A 16,758-nucleotide genomic window follows, 5' to 3' on the forward strand; every position below is an offset into this window, starting at 1 on the left:
ATAACCCAAAATTTAGGATTTACCTTTTACTTTCACTTTCAGCGATAATGGCAAACAGGAAAAATCGAGGAGGTTAATCTCCCTATTGGGGACATAGACAGCAATAAAAACCTGACACATTTTCTAATCCCTCTACACTCTTACAAAATTCAAAAACAACTTTTTGCCTTTAGGCCCCTTTAACTCAAATCGGACCATCCATTGCCCTCTATGGAGCAGCGGATGTCAATGGAACCCATCGACATCTGATCCTATCCACTAAAAACAGACAGCTGGGGGATCTGTTCTCCATCCGTCTGGTGGATCAGATGACGGTTGGATGGAAACAGACCGGTGGTCCGTTTCCATCCGCCCAGAGGAAAATGGGCTGTGTCCATTTCCATTCTGCATAGGCCGTGTCCATTCTGCATAAGCAGAGTGGACACAGTCCTGTCATCAGCGTACAGGATCCGCTGGGGGAGTTCACCTGTCTTAAAGGGGCCTTAGTTATACTTTAATCTTTCTGTACTCAGCCAAAACATTTTATTTATAGTTTTGGATAATACTTACACAACTTTTTGTTTTACTAAAATGTTCCTTCACAATTGTAGTGCAGACCCCTTGACAGTCCCACCAGTTTGTCCCAGGTTCTCTTCCCATTTGGTGTACAAAGCAGCCAGGCACCCAACAACACACACAGTCTCACAAATGAGTAACCACACTTAGGGTGTCTTTTCATGCAAGTTGAACTTAATTGGGGTGCAAGAAGCTGTGGGATACTCCACAATAAAAATGTACAAAGATCAGAGAGGATACTTTTTGATTTGCTTTTCTTCCTTAGGAAAATTCCCCCTTAGCAGACACTGGGGGAACAAACAACTTTGGGACCCTAAGGAAAAGGGAAAGGGCCCAAACCAACAGCACTGGAGCAAATATTTAAAAGTATTGCAACATGAGGACAGCTGCTAGGATCCTACAATCAGGCCTGTACTCACAATGTCCCCTGATACTTGGATGCCTCCATTCAATATCTGCCAGACATGTCTCCAAATTCCTAGATGAGATCCTCAGTAAAATCCCTTGATTTTGGCTCCAGTTGTTTTGTTCAAAAAGTAGAGCTGGGACCTCAATGCCCTCCTGAACTTCAGCTACACTGCCCAGAAGGGTAGTAGCCCTTCAGGCTAGGGTCTTCTCCCTCTGGACAAGAACCCTGATGCTCCAGGCCCCAGACTATTTATGCATTCCTCATCTACCTACTAGGGACCCAGGAACAGGCACAAATTATCACACACAGCTCCAATGATTACAAAGAAGTGAAAGAACTAAGTTTACCTGAACATCTCTAGCAACCTATTCTAGGAGGGTGCTATACTATAATTTTAAAATCAGTCATTTTAAACCTCATGATTAGGGTGGAGAGGTTCACATCATTAACAAGGGGTGCCAACAGGAACACTTTTTCTATCTCCCTTAATTCCACTCAACACAGAGAATCAGAATCTCTCACTCTTCACAGTAAGTCCATGATGGAGAAACACTTGCAAATCCCATTGGGGCTATACATCTAAGTGCTGAGGTTTAAGTGCTCAGGGGAGCCCAGGAAAGTAGATATCATGAAAGGATCCTTAAAAATTAGGGCCTCTTCACTATAAATGGGCAGCTGCTGCACAGTAAACAGTTTACAGTGTAGCAGATGTCCATTCCAGCTGCAAGGGGCAGTGTGGTGCACGATTCAGCACATCACACAGCTGCTTTTTTTGTACAACCTTTATTTGAAGTGCACAAAAGTGACACTTCATTTATGTCACCCACAACAAAAAAGACTGGTGCTGCTCAAAACTCCACCAGGTCCTCTTGCATGACAAACCTCTAGCAGTGCCAACAAGGACAGAGCTTGTCCCAGCTCAAAACATCTAGTAGGGAAAGAAAGTCCTAATAGTCACACATCACAGAAAAACACTGTTAGGAGGTTATAACAGCCTCAGCCCGGACTCCAACCAGGCCACGCTATCCTATGCATTTCACTCCATGCCCAGAGCTTAAAGTGTTACTAAACCCACAACAGTAAAATCAGTCTGTATATGCAGTAAAGCATGCTTGTTAAACTCACTGTGGAACTTAAGGGGTTAATCTTTTGCATTGTGTATAAAGGCTGTTTGATCCTGTCTTCTCTGATCCTCCTCTTCTTCCTCCGTCTCAAAATAAATAACCTGATATTTACAGAGCTAGGGGACAGGCTGCACATGCTCAGTTTGATGTGTATTGCTAGATAGTTTTTTTTTTCTCTTGGGTGGGTGCATGTGATCAGCACAGGGCCAATCAGCACTGTCCAGACAGAGGGTCAGGGGAGAATAAAAACTCCTCCTACTAGGTTTACTAGAAACTGATAGAAGTCACAAGGCTGCTATATGCTGCTGATGAGAAAAGGTATTTATCAGTTTATATATATACTAAAATAATTGCATTTCCATGTTCTGTGCACTGTGGAAGACCAGATATAGTGAATGCAAGGTCCTGGGTTTAGCAACACTTTAGTCAAATACATTTTTCTTAAAGTGACCCCTTTTTTTTTAAATAAAAAAGCTAGAAGGGGGAGGCCACATGCCTGTGCTGTTTGGGCTCAAATACTTAAAGCAGAAGTAAATCCTCCTATTGTTTTCAGCCAATGAAGCTGCCATCTTGACCTCTATTTAATCTTCAACTGCTATGATGCTGCACATGTGATCAGTTATGTCACCAGCCATTGGATTGTTTGACAGTTTGGTTGAGAGCACAACCAATGTGACAGGTACATTCCCGGAACATGCCGGAAATGTAAGACCCCTTTCACATCACAGCACGGCCGTGTTATCGGTAATGTGCCGCTAGTTTTAATGGCACTTTTCAGCCGCCAGCGGGGAGCTTTTAACCCCCGCTAGCGGTCGAAGAAAGGGTTAAATGCACCTGAAAATCGCTGCTGCTGAAGTGGAAGAGCGGTGTGTATACACTAAACTGCTCCAAAGATGCTGCTTGCAGGACTTTTTCTAGCATCCTGCAAGTGCACAGCCCCAGTGTGAAAGCGCTCGGCTTTCACACTGGTGCTGCAGGGGAGGCGTATTTCAGGCGCTATTTTTAACTCTTTAGTGCCTGAAAAACGCCTCCAGTGTGAAAGGGGTCTGACTGTTTTTTGAAGCTGTTAAATAGATGGGTTTACTTCCCCTTTAAGCCCTCTCAGTCCATTCTAACAGACCAAGCTGTTTATTAATAATGCCTAGGGAGTAGGGATGAGCCGAACACCCCCCCCGGTTCGGTTCGCACCAGAACCTGCGAACGGACCGAAAATTCGCACGAACGTTAGAACCCCATTGACGTCTATGGGACTCGAACGTTCAAAATCAAAAGTGCTCATTTTAAAGGCTAATTTGCATGGTATTGTCCTAAAAAGGATTTGGGGACCCGGGTCCTACCCCAGGGGACATGTATCAATGCAAAAAAAACTTTTAAAAACGGCCGTTTTTTCGGGAGCAGTGATTTTAATGATGGTTAAAGTAAAAAAAAAACAGTGAAATATTCCTTTAAATATCGTACCTGGGGAGTGTCTATAGTATGCCTGTAATTTTTAACGTGTTTAGCTCCAGCCAAAAAATCTTTTTTAAGCTTTTTGGAAAACATAGGGAAGGGTTATCACCCCTGTGACATTTGTTTTGCTGTCTTTCCTCCTCTTTAGAAGATTTCACCTCACTTTTTGTCCCAATGACAAATGTTTTTTGAAAATTTGGGTTTTTTGTGGAACAAGGATTGGAAAGCATCAGTGGAAAGGAGAAATGTTTTTCCCATATTAACTCTTACAGGAGAGAATTTCCCTTCCTAGGGGTAGATTTCATCTCACTTCCTGTTGTCTCCTTCCGTTTGCAAGTAGGAGTCGTTTGTAAGTTAGATGTTTGAAAGTAGGGGCCTGCCCTATATACTCAGCATAAATTTGGCCCTTAGGTGTTGTTGTGGCCACAACAACGTAAGCCCTTACAGGGCCCTGCTGTGAAATATTAGATCAAGAATTGTAATTACATGCTCCTGTTGAACAGGGGCAGAAAAACTGGGCCTTTGGTGGTGGTGGTGGTGGTGGTGCTGGTGCCACAACACTGTAAGTCCTCACTTGCTCTTGGTGGGTGCAGAAATGGGCCCTGCTGTGAAATATTAGATCAAGAATTGTAATTACATGCCCCTGTTGAACAGGGGCAGAAAAATTGGGCCTTTGGTGGTGGTGGTGGTGGTGGTGCTGGTGCCACAACACTGCAACCCCTCACAGACACTCTAGTTGGAACGCAGGAACGAGCCCTGCTGCAAAGTATTGCATCAAAAATTGTAATTACACGCCCCTGTTAAACAGGGGCAGAAAAATTGGGCCTTAGGCACTGGTTCTGGTGCTACAACACTGCAACCCCTCACAGACACTCTAGTTGGAACACAGGAACAAGCCCTGCTGCAAAGTATTGCATCAAAAATTGTAATTACACGCCCCTGTTAAACAGGGGCAGAAAAATTGGGCCTTAGGCACTGGTGCTGGTGCTACAACACTGCAACCCCTCACAGACACTCTAGTTGGAACGCAGGAACGAGCCCTGCTGCAAAGTATTGCATCAAAAATTGTAATTACACGCCCCTGGTAAACAGGGGCAGAAAAAATGGGCCTTAGGCACTGGTGCTGGTGCCACAACACTGCAACCCCTCACAGACACTCTAGTTGGAACGCAGGAACGAGCCCTGCTGCAAAGTATTGCATCAAAAATTGTAATCACACGCCCCTGTTAAACAGGGGCTGAAAAATTGTGCCTTAGACATTGGTGGTGGCGCCCAGAACCAAAAATGTTCTTTCAAGCTATCAGCGTGATAATTGAGGAGGAAGAGGATAATTACTCAGGGATAGTCACTCAGCATCAGCATAGGCAGTCTTTGAAGGGATCTGAGATTTAAAAAAAAATTATTCGGTTACATCAGCATCAGGTGCTTGGTAGCTGGTGGTGATCCAAGACTGATTCATTTTTATGAAGGTCAGTCGATCGACCGAGTCGGTGGACAGACGCACTCTGTGATCGGTTACAAAGCCTCCAGCAGCACTGAATGTGCGTTCCAAAAGAACGCTGGATGCAGGACAGGCCAGTAGCTCAATTGCATACTGTGCAAGCTCTGGCCAGTGATCCATCCTCAAGACCCAGTAACCCAGAGGATTTTCGGTGGGAAAGGTGTCCAAGTCAAATCTTGCCCCTAGGTATTCCTGCACCATGTAAAACAGACGCTGGCGATGGTTGCTGGAACCGATCATACCTTGGGGCTGCGGACCAAAAAATTGTCTGAACGCATTGGTCAGATGGCCACCTTCTCCACCGCTCCTACTTTGACTGACCGAAGCCTCAGCAACACGTTGTCCAGAAACAGGAGTTTGTAACCTCCCAGTCTCTGGGAACGCGTTGCACAGACCTTTCTGCAAGGCCTCCCGAAGATGTTTCATCCTCTGCTCCCTCTGCGATGGCAAGATAAGGTCCGCAACCTTACCCTTGTAACGTGGATCAAGGAGGGTTGCCAGCCAGTATTGGTCCTTCTCCTTGATACCACGAATACGAGGATCCTTACGCAGGCTTTGCAGGATCAGGGAGGCCATGCAGCGTAGGTTTGCTGAGGCATTTGGTCCGGAGTCCTCTGGGTCACTAAGGACGACATGGTCCGCAGCCACCTCCTCCCAGCCACGTACAAGTCCATGTGTTTCTTGGGACTGATCCCTTAAAGACTGCTGCTAATGCTGAGTGCCAGGCTCCACCTCCATACTGACACAATCTTCCTCCTCCTCCTCCTCCTCCTCCTCCTCGTCCTCTTCCTGTGTGATCGGCGGGCATGCAGAAACACTGTCTGGATAAAGGGGGCCTTGAGAGCTAAGGAAGTCCTCCTCTTCCTGCCTCTGTTCTGCCTCAAGTGCCCTGTCCATTATTCCACGCAGCGTGTGCTCCAACAGGTGGACAAGGGGGACAGTGTCACTGATGCATGCACTGTCACTGCTCACCATCCTTGTGGCCTACTCAAATGGTGACAGGACAGTGCATGCATCCCTGATCATGGCCCACTGGCGTGGGGAAAAAAAACAAGCTCCCCTGACCCTGTCCTGGTGCCATAGTCGCACAGGTACTCATTGATGGCCCTCTGCTGCGTGTGCAGCCACTGCAGCATGGCCAACGTTGAGTTCCACCTGGTGGGCATGTCACAGATTAGGCGGTTCTTGGGCAGGTTAAACTCCTTTTGGAGGTCCGTCAGCCAAGCACTGGCATTATATGACCGGCAGAAATGCACACAGACTTTCCTGGCCTGCCTCAGGACATCCTGTAAGCCCGGGTACCTGCCCAAGAACCGCTGCACCACCAAGTTAAGGACGTGAGCCAAACAGGGCACATGGGTCATTTGTCCCTGTCGGAGGGCAGAGAGCAGGTTGGTGCCATTGTCGCAAACCACCATTCCTGCCTTAAGTTGGCGTGGCGTCAACCACCTCTGAACCTGCCCCTGCAGAGCTGACAGAACCTCTGCCCCAGTGTGGCTCCTGTCCCCCAAGCACACCAGCTCAAGCACCGCATGGCATCTTTTGGCCTGCGTACTTGCGTAGCCCCTTGAATGGCTATGGAGCACCGCTGGTTCCGAGGACAAAGCACAGGAAGAGGCCATGGAGGAAGAAGAAGAGGAGGGGGTGGAGGAGAGAGGTGTGTCACAATCATTAGCATTTTGGAGGCGTGGTGGCGGAACAACCTCCAACACTACTGCACCTTGTCCTGCATCCTTCCCAGCTGCCAGCAGAGTCACCCAATGCGCCATGAAACTTAAGTAACGTCCCTGTCCATGCCTGCTGGACCATGAGTCAGCGGTAATATGCACCTTACCGCTGACCGCCCTGTCCAGCGAGGCATGGACATTGCCTTCCACATGCCGGTAGAGAGCCGCAATCGCCTCCCGTGAGAAAAAGTGGCGTTTGGGTACCTGCCACTGAGGAACCGCACATTCCACAAACTCATGGAAGGGGGCAGAGTCTACCAACTGAAAAGGCAGCAGTTGAAGTGCTAGCAATTTTGCCAAGCTAGCATTCAACCGCTGGGCATGTGGATGGCTGGGAGCAAACTTCTTTCGGCGGTGCAGCAGCTGGGGCAGGGAAATTTGCCTGGTACAATCTGACGTCGGTGTACCAAAAGCAGATTGCCCACAAGTACTTGGCTGTGACACACCTAATTCTACACCTTCATTCCTCTCAGTGCAGGTCTCAGAGAGGACTGAAGGTATAGTGGGGTTGGAGATCTCAGCTGATGAGGAGCAAGGAGAGGTCCTCTTTGTTCTTTGGTGTGGGTCTTTTAGATACGCATGCCATCGAACTGCATGGCAGGTCAACATATGTCTGGTCAAGCATGTGGTACCCAAGCGGGAGGTGTTTTGGCCACGCAAGATACGCTTGAGACATATGTTGCAAATAGCAGCGGTGCGATCTGATGCACTCGTCTCAAAAAAGGCCCACACCAAAGAACTTTTTGAATAACACGCAGAGACTGCAGCGCCCTGCACATGTGGAGCTTTGGGGTGTGATGCAGTCAATGTGCTGCCCTTAGGCTGGCCCCTGGAGGGCATCCTGCCTCGTTGGTGATGTGCCGCCTCCTCCTCCTCTCTCCTATCAGGCACCCACGTTGAGTCAGTGACCTCATCATCCCCTCCCTCCTCATCACTGGAGCAAACCTGGCAGTATGCTGCAGCAGGGGGAGCATGACTGCCAGATTGCTGTCCTTCTTGGGCACCCCCTCTGTCTGCGCTCATGTTACTGCCTTCATCGAGCTCAGTATCATCATCAGAGTCTTCCAAACGCTGGGCATCCTCCTGGAGCATGTGCCCAACACTGTGGTCAAACAGTTCGAGGGACTTCTCAGGAGGACATGGTGGGGCTAGGGAAGGAGTCACTGATGACATTGAGCTGAGGGAAGAGGCCGCTGCTTTGCCAGACAAAGTACCCTGGGCATGGGTGAGAGAGGATGAGGAGGATGAGGACGGCTTGGTCATCCACTCGACCAAGTCTTCCGCATGTTGTGGCTCAACACGGCCAGCTGCCGAAAAAAAGCCCAAGCGTGTCCCACGGCCACATGCTGATGAGGATGCACCGTCTCCATGACCAGCACTAGACACAGAGCCTGCTTGCCCTCTCTTATTGGCTTGTGACTGTCTGCCTCTCCTTCTTGGCCTTCCAGACATACTAATGGCCTGTAGCTGCACTAAGCTGGGATATGTATATATATATATATATATATATATATATATATGTACTGATACTGCAGCTAGCAAAATCAACTGCCTGCCTGTAGTATGAGAACACCACCAACCTTCTACAGGTAGCTTTAGCTGAACACTGTGAGGTGGACGCACCCCACTAACTTGTAGGTTTAGCTGAACACTGTGAGCAGGACGCACCCCACTAACTTGTAGGTTTAGCTGAACACTGTGAGGTGGATGCACCACACTAACTTGTAGGTTTAGCTGAACACTGTGAGCAGGACGCACCCCACTAACTTGTAGGTTTAGCTGAACACTGTGAGCAGGACGCTCCCCACTAACTTGTAGGTTTAGCTAAACACTGTGAGCAGGACGCATTGCACTAACTGTAAATAGTCTAGCTGCCTGACTGTGGTACTAATAGGATCAAAAGAACACCATTAATTTTCTTCAGGTAGCTGTATATACTGTAACAAGACAAGCCTGCCTGTCAGTAAGAAGATAACAGGAACGGATCTAGCTGAACACTGTGAGCAGGACGCACTGCACTAATTTGTAGGTTTAGCTGAACACTGTGAGGTGGATGCACCACACTAACTTGTAGGTTTAGCTGAACACTGTGAGCAGGACGCACCCCACTAACTTGTAGGTTTAACTGAACACTGTGAGCAGGACGCACTGCACTAACTGTAAATAGTCTAGCTGCCTGACTGTGGTACTAATAGGATCAAAAGAACACCAGTAATTTTCTTCAGGTAGCTGTATATACTGTAACCTGACAAGCCTGCCTGTCAGTAGGAAGATAACAGGAATGGATCTAGCTGAACACTGTGAGCAGGACGCACTGCACTAACTGTAAATAGTCTAGCTGCCTGACTGTGGTACTAATAGGATCAAAAGAACACCAGTAATTTTCTTCAGGTAGCTGTATATACTGTAACAAGACAAGCCTGCCTGTCAGTAGGAAGATAACAGGAACGGATCTAGCTGAACACTGTGAGCAGGACGCACTGCACTAACTTGTAGGTTTAGCTGAACACTGTGAGGTGGACGCACCACACTAACTTGTAGGTTTAGCTGAACACTGTGAGCAGGACGCACCCCACTAAATTGTAGGTTTAGCTGAACACTGTGAGCAGGACGCACTGCACTAACTGTAAATAGTCTAGCTGCCTGACTGTGGTACTAATAGGATCAAAAGAACACCAGTAATTTTCTTCAGGTAGCTGTATATACTGTAACAAGACAAGCCTGCCTGTCAGTAAGAAGATAACAGGAACGGATCTAGCTGAACACTGTGAGGTGGACGCACCACACTAACTTGTAGGTTTAGCTGAACACTGTGAGCAGGACGCACTGCACTAACTGTAAATAGTCTAGCTGCCTGACTGTGGTACTAATAGGATCAAAGGAACACCAGTAATTTTCTTCAGGTAGCTGTAAATACTGTAACAAGACAAGCCTGCCTGTCAGTAGGAATATAACAAGAACGGATCTAGCTAAACTGAATACAGTGTATATATATATATATATATGCAACACCTGGGATGCATATATATACACAATACACTGTAAGTGCAGCTAACTGACTGACTGTTCTGCCTAATCTATTTAACTCAAATCAAATGTCACTGTCTGTCTCTCTCTCTCTCTCAATGAACGCCGGAACACACACTACACAGGGCCGCCGCGCCGTGTACTAAATCCCCTGAGCCATAATTGGCCAAAGCCTCCTTGGCTTTGGCCAATTACGGCTCTCTGTTCATTCGGCGCTGTGATTGGTCAAGCATGCAGGTCATAGTGCATGCTTGGCCAATCATCAGCCAGCAATGCACTGCGATGCCGCAGTGAATTATGGGCCGTGACGCGCCACACGAATTTGGCGTGAACGGCCCATATCGTTTGCAATTCGACGAACGATCGAACAGCCGATGTTCAAGTCGAACACGAAGCTCATCCCTACTAGGGAGCTATCCAAAATGTAATTGTTTTAAGACCATGACTATACCTCAGAATGCTGTACACAAAGTTTATGTCCTTATAGTAAAATCTAATTTTTGTATTTTTTTTCCTTAAACTACAGGGATTACATTTAAAAATACTAACAAGTGCAGCAATTAAGAAACCCAAGGATTGTTCTTACCCAAGTAATTATTCATATAGCCTATATGATGACATACTACTCGGAGAATCCGTTATTCCGGTACTCGGTAAGTTTGTAGAATAAAGCAATATATCTTAGTCGAGATATGTAGCTGCTGCCATAGCAGTGCATGCTGATTCCATGAGGCCTGCAGGTAAGGGAGAGCAGTTTAAGGCCTCCCACAGCCCCCATTTGTAGGCTGGGCCTAGGGCTGGAGTACACCATCTGGGAGAAATCATACACATAGTGTAGAAAAATGTATAGTTTCTTGGATATTGTAATATACTGTATTTATTTGCGTATAACACTCACTTTTTCACCATGAAAATCGTGTGCAAATAGCGTATGCGTGTTATACGCCAATACTTCAATTTTAGCTGCCTTGGAGGGGACAGGGAGGGGGGCGGGACGAGCGCCGTCAGATTACATACAGTGAGAATCTCCTGTTTACTTGGTGGCCTCTGTAATAGGAAGTTCAGTCTCCTGGGCCGCCATTGGACCACTGTTCTATCATAGGAGATTCTCACTGTATGTAATCTGTCGGCACTCATCCCACCCCACTCCCTGTCCCCTCTAGGCTGCAGATGGGCATCGATCAGGTTGCACTGATGGCAATGGTGAGGCTGCTGCATTGATGGCAATGGTGAGGCTGCTGCATTGATGGCAATAGTGAGGCTGCTGCATTGATGGCAATAGTGAGGCTGCATTGATGTGGACTGATGAGGCTGCATTAATGGCATTTGTGAGGCTGCAGATGGGCATTGAGCAGGCTGCATTGATGGCAATGGTGAGGCTGCAGATGGGCACTGACCCTTATTTTGCTTCAAAGTTCCTTATTTATAATTTAAGTTTTTTTTCCTGAAACTTCCCTCTTGAATGAATGTGCATGTTATACGCCTGTGCGTGTTATACGCCGATAATTAACAGAAGTAAATGCAATTAGTTGTTTCAGGCACTGGTGTCCAAGTAACACACTTTGGGCATACGTCCCAACTTTTTGAGATGGGAACAAGGGACACCTATTATCAAAAGTATGTAGGCATAGTACACACCCCCTGCCACACCCTCTTAAAGGAGAACTATACAGGTAGCTTTAGGTGCACACTGTGCAGAGGACACACTACACTAACTGTAAATACTGCAGCTGCCTGCGGTACTAATAGGATCAGAAGGACACCACCAATTTTCTTCAGGTAGCTTTTGGTGCACACTGTGCAAAGGACACACTACACTTGCTGAAAATACTGCAGCTGCCTGCGGTACTATGCAAAAAAAATGATTTGTTTGTAGTGCACCCCCTCAGGAGCTGCTGGTATAATGGGATCCCCCACCCTGCACAGCCAGGTCCACCAAATTTCCACAGGCACTTTTTTGTTTTATTAAGGGTAATAAACTAGGGTTGGGAAGTCATGGGATGCCCCAATTGACTTCAAACACATTTCAGGGACAACTATTCCTATATACAGTACTATATACAGCCCCTCTTCTTCCTCCAGCACACTCTTGCTTGCAGAACCCAGCTATGTCACCCTGTAGTAATTTTGTAGCAAACAGGCAGGGACTCGCAACACCTATACTTGAGAGCAGATAGGGTGACGCAGCTTACATTTTTACAGCACTTCCTCTCTGTGGTCACTGATTCCATCACCACCTCTTCAGGCACTGCCAACCCACCTGGCTGCAGCTGCCCCTTTCACTAGCCCTCCAGGCTAACTTCTCCCCACTGTCCTCCAGACAGACACTCATGAGCCCACTCGGCTGACTCTTAGGAGATCTCTCAGATGTGCTGACCTGCTCCCGCTGTCCTCTACTTGCTCCCATGCCTCCAGGAATGGTGTCCTCCGTGTGTTGTGAGGGATCCTTCCAGCACTTGAGCCCCAGCCCAAAGTCCACTCCCCCTAGGGGGCGCCCTCAAGGGCCACCAACAACCCATTCAGCACTCCATCTTCCACCCTACTGCCCCTGCTGGCTTGACTTATACCTATTTATGAGGTGAGGTGCCCCTTTCCAGCCCCTTTTCACTGGGGATTGACCAGGGTCCTCATAAATATGCATGGCAGCCCCTCCTCACTCCCACCCTCCAGTTCTGGAAGTTTCTACCAACTGCCAGACCAGGGGGAAGTGCTAGAGAGAGCTGCCAGATGAGTAATCTAGCCTCCCTGACCCAGATTCACAACCCCAGGCCTGGCTCTCAGCAAAGCCAATTTACCTAAGCTAAGCTATTCAAACTAGCACACTAACTGGATCAGAGTTTCTCAACTCCAGTCCTCAAGACGCCCCCAAAAGGTCATGTTTTCAGGGTACCCTCAGATGAAACGGCTGTGGTAATTACTAAGGCAGTGAAACTGATCAAATCACCTGTGCAAAATAATTGAAAGCCGGAAAAACATGACCTGTTGGGGTGCCTTGAGGACTGGAGAGTGGAGAAACACTGAGCTGGATGGTTCTACAAGTTAAAACCACAAGTGCTTTTTTTACCACTACTATTCCTTTATATTGACTTTTGAAATTTACAAATGCAGCAATTTAGAAATTGGGTGAAAGGTTTAACACTGGGAAACACTCTTTGAAAGATAAATAGTGCATTTTTATATACAATTATTAAGATCAGACCAAAATGAGGGACATTTTGTTTAAAAGAGCTTCTCATGTTTTAGATAAAATTACATTAGACTGGATTATGTAATTATGATGACATTTAAATATAAATAATAAAGGATAATGTTAAATGTACATATTATTTTATCACTGCATAGAAAAAGACAGAGAAGGTTGATTACTGTAGACTAAGGACCTGAGACAACATACCTCCCAACTTTTTGATATTTAAATGAGGGACACCTATTAGAAAAATTATGCAGGCAAAGGACACACCCCCTGTCACTCCCCCTTAAAGGAGAATTATACAAAAAAGATTTTACCCACAAGTGCTTTTTACCACTACTTATCCTTTATATTGGCTTTTGAAAATTACAAATGCAGCAATTTAGACATTGGATGAAAGGTTTAACACTGGGTAACACTTTTTGATAGATAAAAAGTGCATTTTATATACAACTATATAGATCAGACCAAAATGAGGGACAAATGAGGAAGAAAGAGGGACAGAGGGACTTTTTTCCAAATCAGGGACAGTCCCTCAATTAGTAATTGGAATGTGCTGCAGGCAGGCATGTACTGGCCATTGGGACTACAGGGAGTTTCCCAGTGGGCCGATGGCTCAGTGGGCCGATTTCAGTGACAGTGGACCGCTGCCTCCCTCCAGTCCTCTGTCCCCCCCCCCGCAGTGCTCACCTCCTCTCCCTGGCTAGTTATGCAGCGCGCCTGAATACAGACATGATGCTCAGGAGTCAACACTTAGAAGCTCATCATACGATCTGGAAGGAGGGCGGCCTCACTTTCCTGCCTAATCTTGTTCCATTGGGGGGGGGGGGGCGCCAAACTGATTCTTTGCCCCAGGTGAAATAATGTCTAGCTTCCCCACTGATACTGCCTATAAGAGAAATAATGTAGAACGGCTAATAGCTAGTGGGGGGGGGGGGGGCTTGGGTGGCAAGCCGGCATGGGAGAGACCTGTCAAAGTGGGCCAGTCTGGGTGAAGTCCAGGGCCAAATTTTTGTCCCAGTCCAGCCCTGGCTGCAGGTATAGTATACTAAGTAAAGCACAGTATTGCAACAGCAGATTACTGACAGTGGCACAGTATAGCAACAGCAGAGTACCCAGTAATCCAGTAATGGTTCAGTGTAGCAGCGGTATTTCATTGAGTAATGACACAGTATTGCAATTATCTAAGAAGAACCATTGTGGAGGAGAAACTCCATTTATTGTTGTCACCATCCCAAATATATTATATATAAAGAGTAAGTACCCCCTGGTACAAAGGGATTTTAAGGGCAAACTTTTTGAGGACACAATATTTTCAAAAAATAGAAATATTTATTTCATAAAAGGAGCGTAATGGTCAGAGATAACAACCATGCACAAAGTGAAACATAATATCTATAGTATAGAAGAAAAGAGCACTTCTCCTATATCCCGAAGCATTTTGGGAGATTCAAGATAAATCCCTTCTTCAGGGGCATGAAGGAGACAATAGTTGGAGACTATTCAAAGCACTATGTCCCCTAGCTGTCTCCTGCTCCGTTCTTCTGTTATCAGCCTGATAACTTCTGATAAGTTCTCTGTCAATTGAGATAAAAGCAGCCGGAGTTTTGTGCTTCGGAGGATGCTATATATAGATTAGCAGAGTGCTGAACCATTCAACAAACAGAGCTGAAAGGCTCTACCTATGAGAAGAGGGGGTGTGTGCCTTGCCTCCAATCAGCTGTCTTGGATGTTTGCCCAGGCTTCACTGCAGTGCTGACCAGGAAGAGAAAATCTCCTAACACGATCTGAACTTTCTAAAGACTATAGAAAGATGAAGACAGAAGATATACATGTAAAACATATGTAGGAAGATTAGTTTCATCCCTGTGTATCACCAGAGGCTGTTATATGTGCAATTTGTTTGGTTCTGAATTTATTTTTTAACAAATTTTGAAAAATTTGTTAATTGACTTAAATATCCAAAATAATGAAAACCCGTTTTACAAATTTTTCCAAATATTCGTAAATTCAAATTTTCGAAAATTCATAAATTCGTAAATTTGAAAATCCTAAAACCAGAAAATTTGAAAATCTGAATTAATAACTAACTAATAATAATTTAACTATTACTAACCATTAAATTATAGGTATTGGAATTTCCTTTCAAATTTGTCTGTTATGCCCCGTACACACGGTCGGACTTTGTTCGGACATTCCGACAACAAAATCCTCGGATTTTTTCCGACGGATGTTGGCTCAAACTTGTTTTGCCTACACACGGTCGCACAAAGTTGTCGGAATTTCCGGTCGACAACAACGCGGTGACGTACACCACGTACGACAAGACTAGAAAAGGCCGGTTCAGAACCAAGCGCGGCACCCTTTGGGCTCCTTTTGCTAATCTCGTGTTAGTAAAAGTTTGGTGAGAGACGATTCGCGCTTTTTCAGACTCGTGGCTTTCAGATCGTTTTCTGACGTTCAGTTTGTGCTTGTGGGTTTGTATCTGCTCTTCAGTGCGTGCAGTCAGTTCGTATCAGAGTTTTCTGTGTGATCTTGCCCGCTCGTTGCTGTTTTTCAGGTCGCTCTTCACAGGCCTTGCTGTTCTTCAGTGCGTTCTGTTACTTCGTTCTGAGCAGCCGACCGTTTTCTAGCCATGTTTCGTATGCGTACTCCTCGTAGAGTTCGTGCTGTGCGGGGGCTTGGTGTTGGGGTCCTGACCTTGACACAAGTCCAGTCCATGAACAACAACAACCGTTTGTTGGCTTCGCTGACCCCCTATATCAGCAGGCAGGATACCTGCATGAGGCAAGCCATCACTCCGGAGCAGAGGTTGGTCGCTACCTTGCGGTATTTGGCCACAGGGAGAAGTCTGCAGGACCTCAAGTTCTCGACAGGCATCTCCCCCCAGGCTCTTCTTTGTGGACATTTACTGCTTGTGTTTGTTTTAGCTGACCCTGACAGAAATGTGTGGAGTCCAGAAAATGTCGTGATTGTGTAACCTTATACAAAGCACTGTTGGCTGTTATTTACTAAATGCAAAGACACTTTTCACTACAAGTGCACTTGCAACTGCACTGAAACTGCACTTGTAGTGCAAAGTGGATTTCCCCTTAGGAAATAACCCCCATTTTCTCATAAAACAACAATTACATCACCCCAAAAGTGTTGTAGCATTGAGACAATAATCCACACATTCTTGATGAACAATCTTTTTATTACCTGCACAATCACATGTGCATTTACCAAAGGTTTTTCTGACAAACCAACATGTTTGTTGTATAACAATTTTTGTGGTGTCATTATCCAAAATCAAAATGTCCATTTTATAGAAAACAGGCCTGTGTAAAACCCACAAGAAAGACACAAATCTTGATCTTACAAAGTTCACATTTGGTAGAACCTGAAGGCAATATCAGACATGAGTATTTAGGAACTGTGTTTGATATTGCGTTCAGATGGGGGGAAATCACCCCTGGCAAAGCCAAATTTGGAAGATGCACACAAATTTCACAATGTCAACATGTGCTATCTGCCATCACGGGGATGAAGGGACGTGTTTTGGGGGAGAAAGCCCTTCCTCACCGCTACTTTATTATTGAGGAAGGGGTTGCACCCCCAAAAAGCGTCCATTGATCTCCCGTGATGGCAGATAGCACATGTTGGCACACTGTGTGCATCCTCCAAATTTGGCTTTGGGAAAAATCACAAAAACATTTCGCACATTGTAGCAGACAAAAGAAGAAAGTGATTTGGAGGGGCTTTAAACTCGCCCCAAAACATCAATGATGTTTTTA

The 16,758-nt window shown here is 46.1% G+C and overlaps 1 protein-coding gene across 1 annotated transcript in view; it reads left to right on the forward strand.

The window, feature by feature from the left end:
* LOC141105648 (alpha-2-macroglobulin-like) overlaps positions 1-16,758 on the forward strand; it is a 235,574-nt gene that overhangs the window by 95,309 nt on the left and 123,507 nt on the right. The window contains exon 17 of the mRNA XM_073595624.1: positions 10,319-10,445. Within this exon, the coding sequence (XP_073451725.1) occupies positions 10,319-10,445 (127 nt within the window). The remainder of the gene's footprint in view (positions 1-10,318; positions 10,446-16,758) is intronic.

The sequence above is a fragment of the Aquarana catesbeiana genome, linkage group LG08, assembly GCF_042186555.1.
Source record: "Aquarana catesbeiana isolate 2022-GZ linkage group LG08, ASM4218655v1, whole genome shotgun sequence".
Lineage (NCBI taxonomy): Eukaryota > Metazoa > Chordata > Amphibia > Anura > Ranidae > Aquarana > Aquarana catesbeiana.